The following is a 26,492-nucleotide window of genomic DNA, read 5'->3' as shown; positions in this document are numbered from 1 at the left end:
AGGCAAGTAGAACAAACTGACTTGATGTTAATCAGAAAGTCAGATCTCCCCAGGACTCAAACAGTCCTCATCACTTCAAACAATAATTGTAATGGAGAAGGAGAAAATATATATATATATATATATATATATATATATATATATAATATATATATATATATATATATATAATTACAGAAAGCCATGCATTCTTTAAAAGTTGCAGCAGCTTTTATAAAATACAATATCCTGTCCTATAATAGATTTTCCAATCTAGTTCCTTACCTGATCTCACTTATTTCCTTTTATTATAGATGTTTCTATTATTTGCCAGCTTATGTTCTTTCACATATACACAATCTTTTTGTACTCCTAGTAAAGACAAAGTTTTCTCAGTACAAACAACTAAATCCAGACCAAAAAGACTGAATTAATCAGCCATTGAATGGCTGATTATTATATTGACAGCCTAAATTACAAAGTTATCGCCAATGAAAATAAATGTAATATTCAAACATTTATGAATGCTGCAGTGGAGACAGTCTGTGACCATCTGCATTCTGATAGATTTCTCACTTCATCTCTCAGAAGTCTCCTGTAAACTACAGTAACTTAACTGGATCATAACAAAGTTTAGTCTTATTTATTGTCCTATTGATAATAGAGCATAGGGGTGCAATGGTCTTGGCTCTTACATCAGTTGAGGCTAAATTCCTTTTTATATTTGATGCAGGAATCTTGCCAAAGTTTTTTTCTTAATTAATTTTAATCTTCTGAGAATTTATATGGGGCTGAATTATTTTGGAAGTTTAAAGAAAATCTAAGAACATATATTTAATTAGCATTTACAAGTCTTCTTGTCCCAAGTTGTCATACTATGATTCTACCATCTATCTTCCTCAGAGTTAAACCTCACATTCAGGCTATATTCCATTTTGTTAAGATTTAATTTTAATAAATACGTTCAGCCTAATACTGAGAATAATATAAATTACAAGCATGTTCTATTCAAAAAGTTGAATAACTTTCAAATGAGGTCACTCTAGTAACATTAGCTTACCTAAGTACAGAATTAAAAATATGATAATTTATCTTAAAAAAAAAAAAAAAAAAAAATCAAGATGCCACATAGTAGCAATTCACAATGCCCAGAGGAATCTCTAATGAAAAAAAGTTGTACTGAAACAGAATACACCCACATCTTCCATAATTAGGAATAAACCTAAGCATATTGTAATACTAAAATATATAAAGAAGCTCTTAATGAAAAATGTTCTGTAGTAACATTAAAACAACAAAACTCTGAAAATTTAACATGTACTTGAAAGCTATGCTAGTTTAAAACCATCATCAAAACAAAAAACAAACAAGCCAGCCTCTCCCTCCTCCCAGACTGTACATTCAAGCATGTTAACCAGATGCTTATAGTAAGTCTTTGTCATAAATGAATTGCTGTAAAGGAACTGTCATGAAGCTCTGTTAAAGATGCTAAAATATATATGCTTAGGCAGAGTAATAACATACTGGCAAACTAGAAGAGACTGCATAAAGTTATACATTTCATTACAAGTGATTTACTATGTTTATTTCAAGGTTTAAAAGGAAGAGCGCGCACAAGGTAAAAGGAAGAGCACGCACAGGGTAAAAGGAAGAGCGCGTAAAGCCATAAACGTAACAGATGTGTGGCAATTAAATAAACTGGGGCAGGGAGGAAATCATTGTACAGGATAATTCTGTGCCATCACAGTCTTAAGCAGTGAGCAGGTTGTTCAGAGTGTCTTGGCATTTCCAACAGCCTATTTGTAACAAAAATAACATCAGCCCTAACAGGTTGTAGAAGCCAATGACACAGCCTCATGAGCTAGCTAACGCTTTTGGGCAGCTAGAGAGACTGGAGTCAAGAAAACATTAAATTCATATTTGTAAAATAAAGTTTTTTAAAAGGTTTATCACAGAACCTTTAAATCTTGCCCAGTAAGCAAGCTGACCACTCCAGGCACGGCACATTCTACAAGGATAAACTAGCCAGTTTACACAGTGTCTGTTACCCAGGAACGAGAGCCTGCGGGGACCAGCGAGCCTAGGAGTAAACAGGAAACAAGACAGTGGCTTGTGGAGAGGATGCCCGTGCCTCTTAGCAAGTAAGAAGCTACTTAGCCTAAAATTCAGGGGCCAAGATGAACTGTCCCTTATGGTAACCGTAATCTTCAGATCTTGCTGTTCMTCCCGTTCTGCTCACTAATATTCATTTGCCCTGCCGCAGTGCCCCGCTGAGTAAGTTTTCCTAGAGTGCCTTTGACCATTCTTGATCTTTTAGAAAAGTCATCGTTTAACATGGGAGGGGAGGAGGCAGAGACAAAGAGCATAGTTAGGGTTTATTTACATTTCTAGATTACTGGTGACTATGGTTTAACATTCAGATTATGAAGATACCRGCTACAGAGCTATAGTTATGGTAGAGACGTGTTTTACAGTTAAAGTGCTAATTTCCTTTTATTATGCACTAAAAATATGATTTATCTTTCTTATTTTTAGGCTTAAAGTATGGTTCAGGAAAGCATACCGATAATCTGCATGTATACTGAAGTGCAGGGTTCCTCACCCTGTTACTCTTTTTATGCAGCTTTGGTTTGATGAAAGACAGCCTTCTGAATGAGAAGTCAGATGCAAGTAAGGACCAGATTCATGCACATGAACTGCTCTTCCTCACCCAAGAGCTGTTATAAAGCAAGAATTTTTGGACTTCTAACAGCACCAGATTTTCAGAAGGAGTTTTCTGTTTTGAAGCCACAAACAACAGACAATCTTAATGATAAATTCCATTGTTACTGCTTCTCGTAAACTAAAGGATGGAGTTAAGGTCGTGGAGAAGTCCAAACATGGTAGGATATAGAAATACATAGCTAAGAAATAAAACATCCCACTAATTATTCAAACCAGAAAGAAAATCATAATTTTCCCTCCACTTGAAAGTAATTTGAGATTGAAGGTATTCAGCAAAATTCCAAGGCTTTGTCTCTAAATTAAAGCTGCAGAGTGAAGCACTGGAATATCAGGTAATGATACAGTTAAGGCCTCTCTTCAATGGCTGGGACTGCAACAGCAGTTTTCAGTGAGAATATACATTACAGTTGTTTCTATTACATAACCATTCAAGGTTCTCCTTCAGTGAAACTAGCATACTGTGCGCAGCACTATGTGATCAAATTATTAAAGAGAGCCTATCTCATATTATTCCTAAAAACAGAGGACAATGGTGGATTGACTTGTTAATCGACCCTGAAGTACTCCTGCCTTATTTAACTGCAGTTGCATTCAACAGTTTGCTGTGGAGTGTGAAAGCATTGTGTAGTCCGTAGTACGTATAATCTTTGTGACGTTAAACCTTGTACGTCTCTCTCTACACAAAACCTTTACTGGGTAAGCAAGGCAGAATCCTTCTCTGCCCACCACGCTCAGTCCCTGCTGGAGACAGAACTATCAAGGAGTCTCAGTTACCTTCTGTCTCCTAGGGATGGYGTCATCTCTCTCGCAAAGGAGGACGATATTTGGAGCCTGAACTGCCCTTATTCATGCAATACTTGTCTTGTGAATAAGAAAATCAACTAGTTGTTCAGAATCAAATTCAAATCCGGAAAAAATGGTATAATCAGGAATTTAAAATAAACTCCTTTTAAAAATACTTTTTATTCTCATTAGAAAAAATGCCAATTCTTCTCAGTTTCACTGACAGCTCAGTGGCATTTTCTTATTACTTCATCTGTTTTATGTACAGTATTGTATGTTGAACAGCCTAAACATTTTAAGTCAGTTTAACTGAAAATTTTGCTAGCTGTTCTATAGGGAAAATATCTACATAGTTAACTAGAACTACAGATACTTAGTTCAAATACCTGCTGAAGCCATGGTATCTGTACTTTTAGTTCACCTTAGTAAAGAACCCACAACATACTTAATAAAAACATATAATCTTTCTGCAGACCATAGTTACTTAATTTAACAAACCATTATACAACCTATTGGTGAGTGCAGCAAAAATCGCCACGATAAATTCTCATTACAATAAACTGCTACAGTATCAGCCTGCCCAAGATACAGGCATCGGCCACTTACAGAAAACAACTCAAATTATTGCTTAAGTACCAGGTCTATTTTCACATCTACCTGTCGACATTATTCTATTAATATGCATCTTAGAGCTGCACACTACAAAGATATATGTATTTTTAATTTTCTTCTTCAAAGATACACCACTTTCCCAAGAGCGGCAAGCAGCGTGCTGTAGACAACTAATAAGTTACTGCACCGTGTCACTACTGACCTCTAGAAACCCTCCTCTGTAATACAATACTGACACACCACCCACTGCTTTGCAGAGGAAACTCAGCCAAGTTGTTTTTGTGTTTCTATATCGTTTCCATAGCAAAGGTCAGTGCATGCGTAAGTTAAACTAAAGCTGGAAGGCTAAGACTGAAGGTCACTACAGGATAAGCTAGAAGAGCTTCACGCCAAAGCAGTTCCAGCATTATTACTATACTGCACACAGCAAACTCATGAACTCATGCATGTCAATACTTAGTTTACAATTTTTACCAAGTAACTACAAAGACAGTAAGTTACTGTGAGAGAATCTTGTATCAGCCAGAAAGCAGCTATGTTACAGAAACTACCTTCCTAACGAACATATGGAATATCCTTAAGAAAAGATTAACGTTAGAGACTATATAGATTAATTAGACTACTGAAGAAAGTAGCATTTAAACTTGGAAGTTGATGGTAGCAGTGAGAAACTTTTCCTTTCTGAAGAAAAGAAGTAGGCCACATTAAATAAGAGACATTAACCTGGGGGGAAAAAAAAAGTTACTGTTTTTTCCACAGACTGCATGTAGGTTTTATTGGGGCCATATCTTGCTCACATGTCATCATTTCCACACTCTGATCTCTGATAAAGGAAAGCTTGCAACACTCGACCAGCCTGTCAGAAAACCTTTTTTAGTCACTCATATGTAGAAGTTTTACTTCCTATTTCTTTGTTCTTCTTCTTTTTTTTTTTTTTAACCGAGGTTTGTCTATGTTGCTGTATGCTAAATATTACCAATTTCTTTTCAAATTTAGATGTTACTTATCCACAGGATGTGATTTCGTAAGAGCTATGACTTCAGATTAATATACAACAGAAAAAAAATACGTTTCATGGAAAATAGGTGAAATACTTATCAGAGAATAAACAGTATCCTTTGAAGTAGCCTATTTTTCTGAAAATAGAAATGAAACTCCTTTTACTGTAACCCAATCCTTTATAGTATCATTAAATCCAGAAGCCATGTCAGGGTTTAACATGCCTATTCTTTCAGGTTAAAAATTTAACCAAAAAAAGAACTTTGAACAAAATATCAAAACATTAAATTCCAGGACTTCTAAACTAAAGCTCATCCAAAAAACAAACAAAAAAGTTACAAAAATCATTCTTTAATTGCTTGTTACACTTACCAGTCAAGTAATGCTAGATACCAATGACAATTCAAAAAGCGCCAAAAAATGTTTGTTTGTATTTGAAAAACAATTTTCCTGAAAGCTTTCCGGTAATCATTAAGAAATTGCCATTTTTAAGCCAAAAACTTTCACTTTTTTCATGATTATGTTTTATCTTTTATATGCATTTCCTTTGCTGCTAATTGATGACAAAGATTCTGTTGACACTTCCGTACTCCTCCTCCTGCTCTTCACCCAATTAATTCACTGCTTATAGCATTACTGAGTTGGTAAAGTAGGCTGATTAGAGAGCAAGCTTTTTATATACAAATAAACTCTCTGAAAAAAAAGGGGCTCTGCCTTGAAATAAACAAAAGACATGTCACGGGAAGAATCTGTGATAACTTAAATGAAGAAGAGACCAAATTAATAACTTGTAGATTCACCAAATGCATCAGGATCCCTATTAAAAATAAACAAATAAAGAAAGATCTCAGTTCAGGCACAGAAAGGGAGGAAAGAAATACACAACTATGTAGAGAAGTATAAGCATTTAGTAAGCACTTCAAATGGAGTTTTCCTAGGTTTTCAAGACCTTGATTGGAAAAGCATGTTGTAACTAACTCTCCTCATGATGGCCTCATGGTGGCTGGATGCAGCTAAGTGGCTCCTCTTTTCCTTAGAGCACCCCAAGGTTACACAATAAGGTAGGTAAAAGTGGAGAATGAAGGCACAGTTGTATGAAGGTGAAGATAAAGCTGTTCTTTTGATTAGAAATTGTTACTTTAGAAGATTATAAGAAAGGATATGGTATAGTTCACCACAAAATCTAAACTTTCCAAGAGGAAAAGGATTTTCACTGCTTAATTTAAGTCCACTTTTAAACAGGCTTTACCAACCTAAATCCGTTAGACCTCACTAAAGTAATACAATAAAGGGAAAAAAAGAAAAACCTAAAGGAAAAAACCCTTTGAGATGTTTTGCCCACTGAGACAACGCAGATGTGGCCTGCAAACTTGGCATCTTTTGCCCAACAATACCCAAGAGTAACCTGTGAATGGTTTTGAAGAACCAGAATTCTTTCTTCAGACATTTCTCCACAAGTGTTTCATTTTTGAGTGCTTTGCACCTACTTTCCTAATGCTGCAAAGAGTGTTATTTAAAAAGCTGAAGGATTACTCTGTCAAACTGAGCAGCATACCACCTTGGGAAATAAAGCAAGCGATAAGCATGATGTAAAGGCCTGAGAATGAACATACACTGAAACAAGGAAGAGACACACAGTGACTAATGCTAGTGGTGCAGTTTACCATAAGTTTATCAGCAGTGGCAGTTTGGAAAGTTAAGCTTGAACTAAACCAAGAAATTAGAATTCAGGGAAGTTACAGAAAAGCAGATTGACCACAGTCAGCCCTTGTGGCTGTACAGAAGTGCAACAGGTGGTGGCCTCTGATCCTCTATGAATTACTCCAAAAGGAGGCCAGAGAAATTAATGGAAGAAAACTCCATTCAGGCCTACTGAGCAATCCCCTCTCCCTCTCTCCCACTGCCTCAGAAAGTATTAATAGTGCATAGGATTTATTTTATTCTGATTCCACAAAGGTGTTAACATTACAAAAGACTAATTTTAAAATGGAAATGATAAAACAAATGAACAAAATCATCTATTTCCCTATCCTGAAGTATGGTACTGTTTTCAGTCTCTCTTGATTATCTGATGTAGCTTTTCATCTTGACCTAAGATGAAAAAGCATCTACATTACAAAAGTATCCTTCCTCTTTTGCTATTAAGTAATTTGTAATTGAGTAAACTATCTTGAAGACCGTAAACTAATACAGACCTTGTAAATCTGAAACAAAAATAAAAGAAGTGAAACGTAAAAGAAACAGATGTTAATAAACTATTAGACACAGTGGCACAAGTCCAACTTTAAAATCCTTTAAAAGGTCATCATGAAGACAAAGAGATCCTGAAAAGGACTAAAGCAAACAAAAAATTGCTAATATGAGTGCATCACTGGTGACGATTCCATATGAATAGGCAACTTACTGAACATATTCTAGGTTTAAAAACCTGGATTTCTGTTTCTGGAATCTCACACATACACACACACGCACACACACTCACTCACTCACTCACTTCTTGCAGACAAGGTTGAAAGTTAATGCTAATTTCAGGCATATTTTGAAGAGTGCTTTAGTTTAGAGTCCCACCTCATTCTACCCTACCCAAAAAGATCAACTCATGCATAAAATAATGCTATACTAGCAGTGTAACTTCACACTAGTGCAGTATTGCTGGTTGTAGCTAACCAACCATCAACATATTAGTATTGATTGGCAGTTTGCTCCACACTATCNAAAAAAAAAAAAAAAAAAAAAAAAAAAAAAAAAAAAAGTGTTACTCCTGAAATCCTGACTCCTGATACAAGATTATTCTGTGGACAATTTTTCAGATGATTACTTCCAAGATAACCTGTATAATTTACAGAAAATCCATAAACTAATTTTACTTTGGAAGAAAAACCTACCTTTCTGCAATGTGGTAACAACATAACGATACAAAAAGCAAACCACTGTGTCACTACAGATCCAGTGTGCCATTTTTCATTTTTTCACTCCACTGCATTTTTTTTAGATTCCATATTTTACATGATTACATTTAATAAAAGCTTTGACATGCATTTTTGGCATTCTAGAGCAGATATCCACATAATCAAATTGTTTTTAAAAGGATGTGTTTTTAGAATCTTGTTTAAAAGTCAACATTTTGTCCCAAATAGCCTACCACTTGGCTCACATAGGCCAAGACCTTCTTTCTGCCTTCTACATTTATTTGTGAATTGCTATCACCAAACAACAGTAAGCAATCGGAGCTAACACTACCTGTTCTTCTGATGATGTATGAGAAGATGGACAAATTCAATAACAAAAACAAATAAAAATTGAAAAGTAAAAGGCAGAAAGAGGAAGAATAGAGTCATGAAACACAACAGACACGCTGGTCACTGGATTTAGAGAAGAACAGGGAGAACCAGATGTTTTATACCTGTTAAATAGTTACATGAATTGGTCACATAGATTACTTGGAAGAAGGTGACAGCCCTAGTATTACAGGCCAGGAAACAGACACCCATTTAAATAAACTTTCATTAATTTATTTTTCTTGGACTATCTCTGACATTGTTCAGCTAGATCCTCTCTTGTAGGTTATAGCTTCTTGTGCCAGAACTCAAGCAGTTTGTCAAGTTGTTTGAAGACATATTCCCTTTTCAGAATTTGCTAAGTAGCTCAAAATTAGTTTTCTTTTTCATCCATTGCCATCATCTTCAGTCACGACTTCAAGCTCCGTGACCAATTTAAACAGTGCTGCCATTCTATCCCTCCTTTTGCAGGCCTCCAGAAAATCTTCCCACACAGGAGACTACTGCTTGCTTGTTAGTGACTAAAAGTGCATGAGCTCTAAAAGAATAGTTTTTATTTTTAACTGTACACCTTTCCTCATGTGTAGTGCTTACAAGTTGTCCAGATTGATTCCATGATGCTTCCTCTTCTCTGTTACTCCAAAATCAGCTACTGTAATAATTTTACATATGGCAAAGGAAATTATTTTATCTTAAACTCTTCATAGTGAGACAAAAAAACACTTAGGGTACAGGGGAATTCTTAATATCCACCACTGTCCGAAATATGTCGTACATGCATGGGACATGTCTTTCACAAGTGGAATCTATACAGTGTCTGTTGTAGATAGACCATTAATTTTAAAATAAATTATCCTTATTGTAGTTCACATCTAGAACTGATTCCCACTGTGGTAGATGGCCTCAGCACAGATGCTCCTTTGCACATATGAGAAGAACATACATACAGCAAAATAGCAAAGTTTCAAGAATATTAACATATAGACAGACTTCCTCACAACAKTAAGAAAGCAAGAGATAAAAAAGGAAATATATGTTGTACACAACACAATTAGCTTGTAGAATTAACTACCTAAAGATATTAAATATAGAAAAGAAAATTCAGAAAATTGATAGGGTCTACATGAACAGCAGGAGCATCATAGTATACAAAACAATGCTTTTTAAGGAAAATTCAACCTTCCTACATCATCAAGCTAAAATATGAGAGTAAAGAAACCTTTCCTGAGAGAATCTTACAGTGCAGTACGCCTGCCTACTTAAAAATACAAATGTTTTTTGTCATAAATACTACCCAATGAAAGTCTCGCAAAAGAACCTTAACCACTTTAGATAACAGTAAAATCTCATTGTAACAATTTGAAAATGTAAACATCACATCACTTATCATGTATTATTTTATCTGTAGGGAGGGAAAAAAATTCAAGCAATTATGATCCTTCATTTAGAGTTAGAGGCAATGTTGCAGCCATTTGTTAAGAAGGTTTTTCAGTTGTTAAAAAAAAAAGAAAAGGTACTCTGACTTCCTGAAATAGAAAGGTAATGGTAGACAAATCTCAGAGGCTTTCTATGTCACCTGACTGCTAAATACAAAATATCCATAGGGTTCAACAATGACAAAATTTCAAAATGCTACACCCCCTCCTACCCCCCAGCTAACTATGCTGTAAAGTTACTTATTCCTTCCCTGTGAAAACTATCAGTGTTACCTTGTAGATTTTCTACAAGGTAAAATAAATCATTTTAGATGATGTAGATTAGCTGGAACATACCCCAAAGCCAGCAGAGATTAAAAAGGCAGATATCTGCTATTTAAAACATTTTGCCATTAAAACAGCTGAAAACATGATAATTTCAATTAAAGAATTTGCTTCCTTATAAACTTACGAGGACTTATAAAACAAGACATGATGATCAACTCATTTCATTTCCTCACATTTGGAATTAAGCTGATTAAACATACTCACAACAGATCATGCCAAATTTGTCAGAAGCTTAGTTTCCTAGCAACAGGTACAGTACAGTATTAGTAATAGATTAATGATTTGCACTAATAGATTAATGGCTTGAAGCTATATACTATCTTACAATCTTTAAAGCTCACATCAACTGCATATTGAAACTACATAGGTTTCATAGTTCCAAAATTTGTTATAGTTACTCTAACTTTCTATAAGATACTGTTCAAGAGCAACACATACTTTATAGCCAGAAAAAGTACACAGACTCTCAGGCATCCCCACATCCTTTCTTGTCTCTGACACTGGCTGCCATACAGTTATTTTACAGAAGAAAATGCTAAGCTTGTTTTATTGCAGTGATCGCACACAGGGAAGTGATTGGCATAAAGCTAAGATTACCAAAAAGAAAAGCTTAGGACRGGTACAAATAATAATGCATTTCCTCATCTGGATTTGTGATATAAGCCTCTGGAAGTGCTGGGAAAGAGTGCRCCTTTGTATTTAAATTAAGTGATTTACATCTGCTTACAGTATTTAGTATTCACGTTTCACCAGATTTGACCTATAGCATACTATTTCCCCTTGCAGCAAGTAAAAAGTTGATATAAATCAATGTTTTGTTTCATAACAACTTCCTCTCTCCCATCAAGCACAACAATTAAATTCTAATTCAGTTGGAAGAGACCAAATTGCAAAATAGAATATTGATTTGCATTTCTATTCATTTTAATTTAGTGAGACAGAGTACAATCTGTGAGTTTAAACATGAGACTGGGAAACATGGACATAAATGCTATCCGCCATTTTACAAAAAGAGCAATTTTTGCCACAGCAAGCTACTTCACAACTCTAATGTAAATATGTAGCTTTTAAAATCATCAGTATAATTCACACGGATCAAAGATCTGTTGTTTCTAACCTGCAGCTAGTACTACACTTTGGAAGTATCTTGTTCTTTAAGCAAAAGAAACCCTAAATTTGTCTGTCTCATCTTATAAACATCAGCAAAACATGGTCCCTTAGTGCAAATATTAGTGCAGTACACAAAAGCCCTGGGCAAAAACAAAACAAAAACAAACAAACAAAAAACAAATGCAGTTAACAAATGTTCAGCAGAGACTTATTTTTGCCAGCTAAAATCTCCCCGTGCTCTACCTTTTTAATGATGTGTTAAATTCCAGTGCCAGCACCTAGACACATGCAAGTTGCATCTCCTTGTTCTCCACCTGGGCAAAGCAACACAATATTCCACGTGAAGCACTCTGCTCCACTGATTGCTTTCAGATTCCAGCCTAGCTCAGGCATCCTCACTTTTCTCTAGTTTGCACACAGACCTTCCTGACAAGCATTTAAGTCTTGTCCGTGTTACGCTAAGAAGTCTAGCGGATCTGACAGTAGGAGAAAGCTGGAGTTGGTTAGGCCATGAATTGTGACTATGAAGAGAACACTAAGGAACTCTGCAAAGAAATCAAAGGCTGGATAAAGTGCTTGGTTTAAGAACAGATATATAAAAAGGAAGAAAGACATTGAAGGAAAATAAGATGGGATGCAGAGAAACAGCACTTTTAGAGAGAGAGAGAAAGGAAAGAAACAGACAGAGTTATGAAAGGAAAAAAGAAGAAACAGTTTGATAAATAGCCTAAAGAATGTGACTTCAGAGGTATCTGCCTTAATACAAGAACCCAGCAAGAGCAGGTGTTAAAGGTGATTACCAGAAATCAAAACAGAAAGTACTACCACCCACTATTAGTCAGGTGAGATGTACTGCTGYATTTTCTTCAGTCCTGAAACAGATCAATGTGTTCTGAGAAACAAAATAAAGCTCGACTGATTTTGTTAATGCAACAGAAATGAYGACCAAAAAAAAAGGAGAGCAAAGAATGAGTCTGACTTTCCCTTGCAGTTTACCAGCCCACATCTAAAGACACTAGGTGATGCCTTACTTTCTAAGGAGACAGCGACAAATAAACTGTCCGTAATGACCTTTGGTTATTGCTGAAGAAAGAAAAGTCAAGTTTAATTTACTCCAGATATTTTAGTGAAGTTTAACAGAGCCTGTGGAGAGCATTTTGCAGAAATTATGAAATTAAAAAAATGAACAAGAGCTAACAAACTCTTTCAACTGAGGCATCTATACTGTCCATCAGCTTACCCTTAATAACAAAAGAAAGACGATACTTGATTCAAATGAAGCTGTATTCAGGTATACCTACAAGTAATTGATTATTGTGTATTTTTTCCCCTCACATATTCCTTTCAAAGTTCATTTTGAATTGATAATTAATATATTATTGCACAGTGAAGCCCTTAGCAAGCATAAAATGAACTGTTACATGTTCTGTAATTGTAGCAAATGGTACATTCTTAAGCATACAAAACTAAACTGCTGTGTTGAAGAAGATATATTTGAGAGAGAAATCTTACAGATGGAGGGAGGCAAGCTACACTCAATGGAACAATTTATGGTACTGTAAATACCAGTGAGCACAGTTAATAATAAAAAATTATCTTCTATTCAATAAAACCAGACTTCCTACCTTCACTACAGGGTGTCCTCCAGTAGATGCTTTTACTGCTCCTCTGCTTCCTTCTGTTTCATAGTGAGCTCTATGATGAGTTTTAGGCTGGACTTCTATTTTCAGTTCACACTGCCCATAATGACTTGGTAAAGGCCAGTCAAGAGGTGGCAATGAAGATGTGCTGCAATCAGGATATTCACACTATGGTTAAATGAACTATGCCATTCAGCTAGAGTATGATGAAAATAACTTCACTGTAAAATACAAACAAATTATATTACTTGTCTAACAAATGATTATCAAATAAGAATAGCTATTAGCCTAACATAGTTACTTGAAAAATCCAAAATTTTGCTGATGCATTAAAATCTTTAATTGAAGCATTTCTTTTGGAGTTGTTAGTGCTGTATTTCTTCCTTCCATTACCTGATTAAAAGAAAGGCATGACTCCATGCCCCATACTACCAGTGCTATTCCATAACCACTTTTATGTTATTTTTTTTATCCTCAAATAGACTAGCAAGCAAGTTTAAATTGTGTTAAAGGGAACAGTCTAATTTCAGTGTGACTCTAAAGCAAGATTGATGGCCTGTAAGTCATTACATTTTAACAGTCTGCATTGCTATCTTAAAGTTTTTTTTTTTTGTTTTTTTTTTTTGCCTTTTTTAAGATTGGTTAGTGCTACACTTTGCTAAATATCATTAAATTAAACACGATATGATGATCCAAGTTTTTAAAAGACTAGTAGCCCAATTTCAGCATAAAGACTTTGTGCAACAAACAATAAGCAAAGACACTTAGCTTACCCTACAATTGTAAACCCTCTCCACGGAAGGAGGAAAAAAAAATGCAATAATAACAACAGTAATATGGAAGCACCTCCGAGGGAAGTAAGTCACATATTATCACCAGTTTTTCATACCTACCCTTTTACTTGCATAGATTTACAGACTTATGATTCTAATAAGATGAAGTTAGATTCAGGTCTGTAATTACCTGGTAGAGCAAATCAATGCAACTTAAAAATGAAGCATTTATCCTGAATTTTTATAGCACTGTGTACAGCATATGAAGATTTTCATTAAAAATAAACTTCTAGTAAAATAACTTTATAACATCACACACTGACCGATTGCGGAAACAAGTCAGGCTTTAAGGAGACAGTCAAATAATCGTTTGTATCATCTTCTGCTAATGTTCAATTCCATTTCTTTCCTCTTTACAGGAAGTGGTGAAAAAAATCCACCACCAATCCAAAACCATGCAAATTTCCATAAACATTAACAGCTATAAACCCAAGAAAGATAAATTATACCTGCTGGAGAATTCAACCAAGACCTATAAAACATATACACCAATGGGAAAGAATGTTTGGACTGAACAAAATAAGAAAGTTCTGTCTTTAGCAAGTATCTGGATGGACTTGGGCTCAGCCTGCAGCACCATACATCTGCCTTAGTCACAGTGTTGCTGGTGGTAAAAGCATGGAAAAGAGAGAAGAAAAGGCACCACTCACTGGCCTTCTCAAGGAGCACAGCCTACAATCCTGCTGACCTGCTGCTTCAGGAAGTACCTCCACTATGCACTGCTTCAGGAGGGGTAAACATTGTAAGGTAAAAGGTTTCTCCTGAAGCCCTTTTCTGGGAGCGAAGAACAAGAGTGTTTCCCTTCCTTCTTACCGAAAGAGAGAAATGTGAGCAATAAGTCATCTCTACGGGTGTTCAACATAGCAATGACTCTTCTTTCCCCATAAGGAGGTCTGAGGATTGGTCCTTCTTCCACAGCAATAGAATTTACTGGGTAGGAGAGGACTGGATATCAGGAATCAAAGAAGAAACTCATAGGAATGCAGGATAAGCCCAATCCTTCCAGATACTTACCACAGGCCAAGATGTACTGCCTAAATGCTACTATTTGGCTAGCAACTAGACTTTGTCATTCACTTTTATAGCTACTGAAGAAGAGGACTCAAGTCTTCAGTCTGAAAAAGGAAAGAAAATGTCAGAATTAGAAGATACTAAAAGAGTTTAAAAAGAAATGTCTTTACTATGTCTGAAAACTTTTTTTTCATATTGCCACATATGCCAAAATAGTTTGTGTGCACAGTGAACCCAGTGTACAGTCCCCAAGGGAACTTGATATAACATGTGGATCATGGACTATGACCTCAGGTACTAAGAGGTATTACTGAATATTATATATTAAAATCATTCAAGAAAAAAAAATATTTGTTGATTATGATCACTCTCCATCCAGCCTCACAGAGAGGTTTACTCCTTCTGCAATCAACTATTAAAAACATGGCATAGGCTCTATCAGACAGCTCTATCAATTCCCATTATCTCCTAAAATAATATTTGCAATACTAGAACAAACACGGAGACAGGAAAGAAACCAAGTCTTAAGATTTTGTTATTCTTTGAGAACAAATAGAAAATATCAGCATGAGAGCAAGCACATACGCATATGCAGATGCCTAAAATATCAAAAATTTGGAAAGATTTCAAAATGCAGTTTTCCAAACAAATTCTGCAGTATTAAGATTTTCAGGCTGTGTTGCATTAAACTTATTTCTAGATGCAGCAGCCTAGAAATTTGCAGCTGCTTCCACTTAGAGAACAAAAAATTGATGTTGGAAACCAAGCTGTAATTGTTCTCTTTTAAACTTATTCTTACTGTCTCTAGCACCCTCAACTTTTCTTTTGGGTAGCAGTGCAACTTAAAACATTTTAGGGTACAGTTTCATGTACCTTTTTGTTCTACAAGGATATCGATTTTATGTATTTAATTTATCAGTGTAATATAAAGTATTCAGGAAAATGTAATGTATAATGCGTCCCCATCATCCTTTCAGTTGTTTTGTGCCAAATGTTCTGGGGCTATACATTAAACTGAATCGGTGATCTGTGTGGTTTCATTCAGTCTTGAAAGGTAAATTTTTGACTCTAATTAATTTACCAGAGCCCCAGTTGTCTATATAGCTTCTCCAAACTTAACTAAGTCACAGCTATAATGGAGTGGCAGCTTCCTAAGCTTCCAGCGCTGTTATGTTCCAGAAGTCACATGGAACTGACACCCCAGACACTAAAATAAACAGCAGTTCAGAATAGAGTCTACAAACACTTCTGTTTTTCTACTCCATGCAGAAATCAACATCAAGAACAGAAAGATCACATCAGTGTTTTGGGGGCGTAGGGAACAACTTTTCAAGTGAAGCCACACAATACCTGATTATGGAACATGAAAATAATTGTGAAGCCTTATTGCATTTATGTATAAGCTTTGCTCTGACTAACTATTAGCTGAGGATCAGCATTAAACTGAAGTCTCACCTAGACTTTTGACTCATGGCAGGTTTATCAGTTGTAAAATGTGTATTAAACTAAGGTAAGTTTTACATTACACAGACATCATTAGAGTTCAGATTTCAGGGATGCACTGCTTGTAGAATACCTAGAATGTGTTTAAGGTTAGGAAAATCAGTTTCTTCTGAAACATGCTGGTGTTGTAGAAAGATTTCAGCCTCTTCCACTTTACACAGCACGATGACACTTGCATTATACTGATAAAGCCATTCGACTTTCCATTCAGAACACAGAATCTAGATCAACTGCTGGCTGTGGGTTTTTTCCAAGTCATTTCAGATCAAAATATTTAAAAAAGGAAGAACTTACGTTGTTAAGAATCACTCACTTCTGAACTTTGATGTGAGGCAGAACACACTTGTAGCCACTTCCACATGTTTCATTAGGAAGAGTCTACCTGGTTCATTACCAAATTACAGTTACAATAGTTTGTGGCTTACTCTTTTACAGAACTAACTCTAAGTTTTGGTTCTCTTTAAATGAAAAAAAGAAAGCCTTATTAACAGTACAGTAGCCTACTAGTAAATCTACAAATGCTACAGCAGAAAACGGGGGGAAAAAAAAAAAGAGTGACAGTCATCCTGCAAGATTTATTGTATCAAGTTTTAGCATGTTGGGAGACAGCACCAATCCATAAACTTGCAAATGTTCTTCCAGCAATAACAAGAGAGTTTATAATCCGATTAATGCAAGCCTCCAAGAGCTCCTATCACATCAAGGTTAAAGGCTTTGGAGAACAGCTGCTATTAAAGGAAACTCAGAAGTAAGGAAGGAAGCCCTCAGTAGCACCCTCAACAGAAGACAGCGTATTTAAAATCATCACTTCAGTGTTCACAAAATTCATTTAACTCATATCTTCACMCACAACCATCATTTCTAAGCCAGAACTGATTCAGGTTGCACAACCTGAAGACATCTGAGACATTCAACATAAGGGCAGTCAAATGAGTCCATACGGATTTCGTTTTGGAAACCTGTGGACACTGGGGCTGACTCTGCTCCTCTTCCACAGGAAGAAACAAACCCTAGAAACAAAATTGCTTTGGAGCATCCTACAGGTCAGCAWTGGATACTGGATTGCAGCTGTGGTTCTGCATTGGACTTAGGCTTTATTCTTTCTTTTGCTCCACATACACTGTTGTGGGGCCAATGACAACCACTAAAAATAATCAGTTAAAACCCTAAAATGGTTATTTTCCATCTGGAGCACTCTTACTGTGTACCTCATTAGACAAACAGCTGTCGCATAAAGGCAGGCAGAAACTGCTTGTGCTGGTAGCTTGACTGAAGTGCTTGTGTGATCAACTCAGTTTTAGTCTAATGCTCTCCTGGATTCCTTGCTTAGAAGGGTTTTGAATGCAAGTGAGGCTGATACAATAACTCCCTTTAGCCATTCTGCATGAACATGCTTCTACCTCCTTGCAGTCACTGGTCCTAATAATGACCTTTTGAAGATCTCCATGAGGATTTCAAAATGCCAGTGAAAGTTACTCTCCATTTCCTCTACAGGTTAAGATTCACAGGTCTTCTAGAATGACCTATTGATCATTTCTCAGTGGCAGCAGAAATATGGCAGCAGAAATAACACTTCCCATCTACACCACTCCCAATACACCAAAATCTGTGACTGCAGGAAAGGCCCTGTTGACCATACAACGGATATTTCACACATTTTTCTCATTCTGAGTTTTAGCCAGGAATAACCAACAGCCACAGTCATCCTGTGACAAGTGAATGTTATGACACAGCAAACCCTTGAGAATGACATYGTAACTATGTGCCCATACGATGGTCCTTTTCAACGATGCTTGTAGAGCCAAAACCTCTGTGGCTGTCCTTAATTACACAGAGTAACATTTTCTCAGGTAGAGTAATTTTGGAGTTAATAATTTTGGGGACATTTCACCTGCCACAGTGGCTTATGAATAGATTTTTTTTATGCTATTTACGTATAAAATATCAGTGTTCTAGCAAACCCACAGTTAAATATGCTTTCAGAATACTGATTAAACATACTGCCAAGTAAAATCTGCATTCTATCATGTCAGAACAAAGTAGACAGCCTTATCATACCTATAGCACAGCGGTCCTGGATTAAAACACTATCTGAATTTCTTTAGATTCATTAACAGTGCGTAAACATTACAGCAATGGTCTAGCTTATTAAAAACCTAAGAGGTTCAAAGTTCTCTTGCTTGTCTCACTTAAGTTGGTACTTATCTTCAAAGTTAGCAATTTGCAAATATTTTCACTTGAAAGTTTTGCTAACACAGCATAACTCCTGTTATTTCTATTTAACAGAAAACAGACGGATAACTACTTGGCAGAATAAGTTTGTCTGTAGTCCACTCACATTGAATGGTTTGCTCTTCTTGAAATTAAGACCGAAGTTCCAACAACTATGTTAAAAACAAAACACAGTTCTGTTCTCTCTGCTCCTCAAACTTCCAAAATAAGAATTCAGACAAGAAAGAGAACTATTCCAAGTATTTGTCTACCTAACATTATTTTCTCCTAAAGAGTTAAGCAACACTGTCAGCAATCCTAGTTTTCAGGAGCAACTGCCAGACAGTAACAAGGAAGACACTCTGACTGCCATGAATCATCCATCATTAGAKATTTCCAAACTGTAATACAACAACCAAAGCCTGTTTGTTCTTCATCACCGTGGCACAAAGAAACTCCTTGATATCCTATCACTTCTTGGTGTTCTAGAATTAGATTTGCAACACAGCACTCTGAAAACAAACATCAGYTTATATAGCAGTTTTAATAGTAACTCTTTCCAACATTGAGAATACTATTATGTAAAGTCAACTTACAACTGAGAATTCCATAAAAGAAGCAGTGTAAAAAAACAATTTTTATTTCAAGATTTTTGCCCATTAATGAATACTGCCACAGTTGCCTAGTGGACACAAAAGCACAATCTGCTCCTGTCAAAAACTTGCTCCAAGGGTTTAAGAAACAAAATACAAACTCTTCAATCACTCATTGTATACTATCCTACAAATGCTTATTTGACACAAATTAGACTCTTAAGGTCTATYATGTAAAACTTTTAGTCTACTGTCCCACTAATCATTCATATTATAAGCCATAAATTAAAAATAAAACCAACAAAACCCCCCAAAGCATCAATAACAGAACCCCCACTGTTTCAAATTCACTCTCCACCCATCTAACAACCGCAGTGTTACCTATATCAGCGCTGTCCATAGGTCTGTGACAATTGTTAACTCGCCCACAAATGGCGCTGATCTGCTTTGAATTCTGTTATGAATTTTACTTCTGATACGTCTCCACCATAAGTATTATAATAATTTTTCTTCATCAGAGGTTTCAGGGTCATCCCCACATTCCCCCCCCCCCAAAAAAAAAGCTTTAAAAAAGAAATACTGTAAAACAGACTTTTTTCCCCCACTTCCTGGAAATTTTGCAATTGTAAACCCTTATCCTGGGGACAGATCAGACAGAGGAGTGCCATGAGCACCATAACTAAGAACATCAATTTCTGTAAAACAAGCGTATATATCACTTCAAAATAACATTTGCTACTCATCTTTCTCATACTGCAGCTTTGAACTCACAGAGGCTGCCTGGAGCCTAAGCAAGAAATTTTTAATAAAAGGAATCATATTAATGGGTATATCCACTAAACAGGAATTCCACAAAGTTTCAAAAGACAAGGATAAAATTAAGAGAATTCACATGAGCATACTGACCTCTTTCAGATGGCACCTCAACACGAGCAGGAAGATCAAATTTAGCTATTTGAATATGAATAGCCTCTAGGAAAAAATACTTTTCTCTCGTATTCTTCTAGACTATTTATAGCCTATACTGATAATGACCATCTACATAAGAAAGTGAACTTGAACCATCTATGTTTCTTTTCAAATAGATAATACAACATTTGGAAAACGAATGAAAGAAAAAAGAATCCAATTAATGAAAGCGCCTGAAATTGCTTTATGTAAAAGCCTAGAAACGTGGTTTTTAAAGAGACTCAGTGAAAAAAAAAGTTTGAGTGTTTTCAAGTGGGGGTAAAATTCAAGCTCTGATAGTAGATGCTTAATAAAGAGCCCTAAAATCAGCATTTTTCATGAAACAATGGAGTAAGGAGCAAATGGGGAAGTCAGGTACACTATCACTACTTTAGGAGGGAAACATGAGACAAACACAATTCTTACTCCTCACTTTGGGCAGGGGGGGGGGGGAGAGAAGTATCTAAAATAAGAGTAACAAGAATAAATGATAAATCAAGTGATAAATAAAATGATAAGATAACTTCATTGCTGAGCATTCTGCAAAATGACCAAGTCAATCTGCAATCGAAAGAATTCTTACCTGCAAATGATCTGGTTAATGACAGCACTGGCAGATACTCTGTAGCTAATATACTACTCAGACCTTCACTATTCCTAGATGAGAAGGAACTATTTAGTTCTCCTCTCTGCAAATTGTTGCATTCGTTCTGTCCCTCACCACTCATCTATGCTTATCTTTGACTAGGAAGCAGGAAYGTGACACAGGGCAGATAATACGTGTATATTTTTCATACTCTACACAGACTGGCAAATTATGTATTTCTGTCTCAGATGACAACTTGTTATTTGTTCAAAATTATTTGCAAGGAATCAAATGTGACTAAAACACACAAAAGAATGTTATACATTATTATATTTAGATAAATAAAAGCATTCTACACTTACTGAACATAGAAGAAAGGAATAGTGTAGTCAGGATTTCATAGATGAACCTGGGTATTGCTTGCAAGTAAATGAAACTACTCTGACCTGTGTGCACTCAGCCACAGTAAACTGCCCCTCAGTACAAGTGGGAGTAATTTACCTTACATCTGACATGATATGAAGTGTGCAGATAGCACCTTCTTCTCTGATGACTATTTAACATTCTGTAAATCTGTAATCTGGTTTACTTTGTGCACTAAATCATACCTGATAACACAATCAAGATATTTAAAAAGATGAGTGATTTTATTTATATAAATACATATACACATACATCTATAAAAGAGAAAARGAGAAGAAATATTTTAAAGTCAAGAGTTCCTATCTTTTATGCTAAATAAATCTAATTCTAAAACATGGTAACTGCAGTGCTTGCTTTTGGTCACCATCTGTGAACTGTTTAAGAAATAGTGGATCTTCTTGCAATTCATTGTTAAAGGATAAGAGTAAGCTTAACTTCTCTGCTTCACAAACATTAAAATCAAAATATTAGATAACAGAATGAAACGGCTGAACATGCTGAAGATGCACGCTCTCACTGCATCTGTGGAACAGCCTGCAAGTGCTCAGTAGTTCAATGTAACACTAAGAATATAGTTGCTAATGCAACCATTTCCACTAACTCAACAGTCAGACTTTCTGTCAGCAAATGTACGTCATTTAATAATTTAATTTACTTGTGAACACGTATAGTCTTTGTCTTCTGCTTTCTTCTCAGTTTTGCAACTAGAGAAACATTTAACTACAATCAGTACCCTTCTGAGAAGAAATTAAAACCTCTGATTTTACAATTACGTAAAACTGACAAAATGGGGTGCTGTTTAAATATATTTAGAGACAAATAATCTAATCTTGTAAAGAAAAACTTCTAAAGAATTTCTAAAAAAAAAAAAACTTAGTTTTAAAATTAAGAGAGGAGATTTGGTATTAATAAAAAATGAACCTTCTGTGCAACACTGATCTAATCAGCACGAATGTCTAGCAGTGAAACTCAAAAATTCAGTGTTAGAACTCAGATGAACAYTGAAGCCTCTTTGACCGTATGCATTAAAAGTTAACCCTTCTGGAAGCTTTTAAAGCTATGGTTCACTTTATTCCCATTTGTTTTAGGAATATTTCACTGTATCCTGCAAGTATGGGTTAGTATTTCATTCACTTTTGTTTGTAAGCACACACTAAGAGTTACGGGTGAGTTTTCTCCATTAGTTCCCCAACTGCACAAACCACAAGGAAAGTGTCAGTTACAGCAGTCTTCAAAAGATGAGTAAGTGCTTTTATATTCCACAAGACCCACATCCCTGTGAATTGTCATGTGCTCAACCRAGAAATAGGAAAGGTATTCTAGAACATTTCTTCAACAGGCTTGTTCATCTGATAAGTCATCGGGAAATGATGCATCAAGATGTGAAGATGATGCAAGATTGATATCTAAGTTTGGAAAAAGCCACTAAAAAGGGGAATTACTGATGATATAAAACTAGCATGTTCTCAGAAAAGCCAGCATCCACTTTTCAACAAGTCGTGCTTTGGAGGGAGGTCCCTGGGAAGAATGCCTCTTCAGAAAACTTGGTTAAGTTAATTCTAATTTTTTTGCTAAGAAGTTCAAACGCCCTGAGAGCAGAAAAGGTGCCATATAGGTGTGCTGTAGAACACCTCTAAGATTTGACAGAAATATTTCCTTTTTTATTTTGCTTCAGCTACTTCAAGGAAGAAAAAGAAAAGGTAAAAACATAAGAATTTCCAAGTCATTCTTTTTAAATAAAAAATACAGAATGTGCTCCTTAAAAAAACAAATGCTTTGCAAAGATGACTTCACCATGACAGTAATGTTGTATTTTGCCACTAACTTTTAGGATTTATGATTTGCCTTTTTCAAAGTAAAGCGTGTGTCTGGAGAATCCTACCCTTCTTACCACTCAGTATCAAGACAGTCATTTGCTGATGCCTGTGGAGTCTTAAAAGAGACACAACAGGACTACAGAACAGCAAGTGCCATTTAAATCAGCACCACAATGATACAAATACCCATCGAACCACAGCCCACAAATCACTTTGTTCTATATGAATTTCAGTATGATATGCAAATTTGTTTTCTGTCTAGAATTAGAATCTGGAACCAGATCAAAGATGCAAACGAAAACAAAAACAAATTAAGAAAACCCACACCTTTTGGGTTTTCTCAGTTTTTATAAATCAAGTTAGTCAAATTTGCTTGGCTATATTAAATTTTTTTTTACTACTTAGATTAAGTGTAACAGCTTAAAATGCAAACATGCATAAAAGCTGCACACATTTGATTCTGTATGGCTCTGTGCATTCATACAAGCAAACTTCATTAMTAAGTCAATTGGCTGTATTACAAAGTGGCTACTTCAGTTTAAAAAGAAGAAAACAGATGGGCATTTGCTGCATCAACTTATTTTCCTCTAATTATGCCATTTAGCTGGCTACAATAACTCTTCTTTTTAAAGTCTTAATGCATCACTGAAACATAAGCACATTGATACATCTATGTAAGATATATAGAACGGGAAAAAAGGGAGGAAAACCTTCTGAACTACTTACAAATTTTCTAACCACTTACCGAAATATAGGGGTATGGCCAGGCTTTGGTTTGTTCCAAGTAAAGTGCGAAGGAACAGAAAGAAATTGGTCTCCAGGCAAATCTTTTTTCAAGCTGTGTTGAGATCCAGAGCAGTCATCTACTGCGGTTTCAAGGGATGATGATAAGTTTCCCTGTTCTTCAGGACAGAGATCAATTTTTCCAGATAAAGTGGCAGTTTGATCCTCTGAGGTCTTCCTTGTTTTTAGAGGGATGTCAGTCTCTGTACAACACTGAAATGGCGAAAGGCCGGAATTAAGACCTTGTACGCTATGAATAGAAGTGTTTAACCATGTGTCTTCTGTTATGCTTCCTCTGGGAGAATGGCCAGGTGATGGAGTTGGAGAGTGGTGAGGGGAGAGAGAACCAGCATAGCAAATCTCAGCACTGGAGTGTCGTCGTTTCCCACAGGGGGATGTAGGTCTTGATGAGGGCCTTGATGTTGGTCTAGGGCTTAGCCAATTTTCATCTGTAATACTAGTTCTAGGAGAATGACAGGGAGACTGTCTAGGTGACAAGGCATGCCCAAATCCATAAGGCTGTTGCCAAGATTCATCACTGGGACCTCTCGGAGAACCACCAGGAGATGCCAAAGGAGAGCCAAGGGTAAATCGAGCAGCTGCTTCATTTAGCTCTGAGTCTACATCATCATAAACATGGGAAATGGATTCACAGGAGGAAGCATCTGAAAACCAGCTTCTGGAAGAAATGCTGCTGGCAGGGCTTGGACTAAGGGATGATTCCCTGTATGATGGCTCAAGAGGAAGATAGAGATGGTCCCGCGACGGCCTTTCCATATACTCATTTTCTGTGCCATTTGTGTGCAGCTCGTCTTCATTGGCTTCAATACCTTGATGACAGTTAGGTGAAATAGATGTAATTTGAATACTAGGGCACTCAAAGGGTTTGGGTCCACCTAGTGGACTATATTTGGATTCTGGTACCTCACAAGTCCCTTCATAGTTCTTATGACTCTGAAGTCTTGTAGGTGGCGACAGAGGAGAGGAGTGAGACTGCAGTCCATGGCGAGGAATACAAATCGGCTGATTTACAGATGATGATGGTTGGTCTACATTAAAGATGTATATGGATGCACAGTCATCTGATTCAAGATCTGAAAAAGGAATGAGAATAAAAAAAATAAACAAACAAAGGAGGAAAAGGGAGTCAGACTGCAACACAAGAAATGCCCCAAACAAAATCTTTCGTTTCCTAGATGTGTCTCATTTTCAACATCCCAGACTTCTTACATTGTTCTTTGGACTAGCAACACAACATAAAACGCATATCTACTTCAGATTTTTCTGAAAAATCTATGTATTTACAGCTGCCCAAGATTATGGCTCAGTTTTCTATCACAAACCTTGTTTTCAACCGGATTCAGCAGTTTACACACATCTTTAGTGTATGAAAACATAACATATACAGAAAATTGGTTTAAAATCTGGAAAAGATCTAAATTGGAGCACTCAGTTCAAAAAGTACCTTTCGTAACTGCRGTCCATTCTAGTTAGTTTATAAATAAACTTCATCATAATAAACATAGTTTAGCATAATCATAAAATCGTATTTACAATAATAATAATAATTAAAATTTAATCACCTAGATAGACACATGAACAAATATGATACTTCCTCTAATCCCACTAGTCAATAATTCTAAGCATTAGGCTATCATAYGCATAATATTTACTTCTTTTAAAAACAGAAAGCATCTTACATTGACCCAACCTTCGATGAAGATCATAAACAACTAAAAACATTTGATCACAAGMGGCCTAACAAGAAATATTATTAAAGACATTATGAAGACTCTTACACCAAAGACTGCTTCTTGGTTGCTTATAAAACTCTCAGGCACCCATCCCACAGAACAGCATTTTTGAAGGATAGTCTCACCACATTTGAGTGCAAATTGTTAATCCAGCATAACAAAAGGCAAAACAAAACATTCTCAAATCTCTCAAACTTAGGCAAAATACAGCAAGCATTCCAAAGAAAAACAAGCAATCAAGAGAGAACACAAAGTCAGCAACTTCATCTTGTAGAACTGAAGCAAATTTTCTTGCCTTGCTTCTCAATATTGAATTACCTACCATTAAGAAACATTTGTCTCTGACACAAGATTAAAATACGCAGCCTTTTCCTTATTTTGTAACCACTACGCTTCCATACTTTTTTCCTTTCCCTTGTAAAACAGAGATCCTTCCCTCTCTCATCATAGAGGGTAAGTTTGATGGAGACCTCAGGTGGTTCACTAGTCCGTCCTCTCCTAGTAATTGAAATCATTGAAACATTTGGAGCATCCCCGCCGGACCCTGTTAATGATAACATGCCATGTAATGGTAACAAGAACTGTTAATGATACCTTAAAATTAACTTAAATCTATTACTCTTTAGAACCTCAGAGACAGCAAAAAAGCATTTTCAAATAGAGAGAAAGTATACTCTTATCAAGGAACAGGTTATGCTCCTCAGATTCTTAAAAAAAAAAAAAAGAAAGAAAGAAAAAAAAATGAAGTTTTATGGCAGAGCCCTGCATGTATAAACAAAAATGCATTTAAGACAAGCAGTAAGTACTGTTGTAAGTATTATATAATTTCATATATTATATGTATTTATTTGTATTACATAATTACATCATTAACTAGTATTACATGCATTAAGAGCACAAGACACTGTCACAGATTGATTTCTAAATATGCATACACTAATAGGATCAAGTTACTCAGGAAGGACTGTTCCATGTATCATACAAATGATTAACAAAAGCTCACTATATTGAGCACTGTGTCAAAAATGTATTCCCCTATCTTTTATCTAAGGCAATAAACAAAAGTCACCTTTTCAAAAAAATTTTTATAAAAGTACCACATATTTTTTAAAACTTCAGTTGGAAGAAAAATCTTTTTCTTT

At 35.9% G+C, this 26,492-nt stretch overlaps 1 protein-coding gene across 1 annotated transcript in view; it reads right to left on the bottom strand.

Moving 5' to 3' along the window:
• The window catches only part of NFATC3 (nuclear factor of activated T cells 3), a 60,085-nt gene extending 34,175 nt beyond the window's left edge, over positions 1 to 25,910 (bottom strand). The window contains exons 1-3 of the mRNA XM_085301132.1: positions 25,673 to 25,910; positions 23,559 to 24,690; positions 12,874 to 13,036 (exon numbers count right to left, since the gene is read on the bottom strand). Coding sequence (XP_085157258.1) covers positions 12,874 to 13,036; positions 23,559 to 24,690; positions 25,673 to 25,910 — 1,533 coding nt within the window. The remainder of the gene's footprint in view (positions 1 to 12,873; positions 13,037 to 23,558; positions 24,691 to 25,672) is intronic.
• Positions 25,911 to 26,492: the final 582 nt, after the last annotated feature.

Source organism: Rhea americana, unplaced genomic scaffold, assembly GCF_003343005.1.
Source record: "Rhea americana isolate MKP2758 unplaced genomic scaffold, rheAme1 scaffold_172, whole genome shotgun sequence".
Classification (NCBI taxonomy): domain Eukaryota; kingdom Metazoa; phylum Chordata; class Aves; order Rheiformes; family Rheidae; genus Rhea; species Rhea americana.
This window is presented reverse-complemented; position numbering and strand designations above follow the sequence as displayed.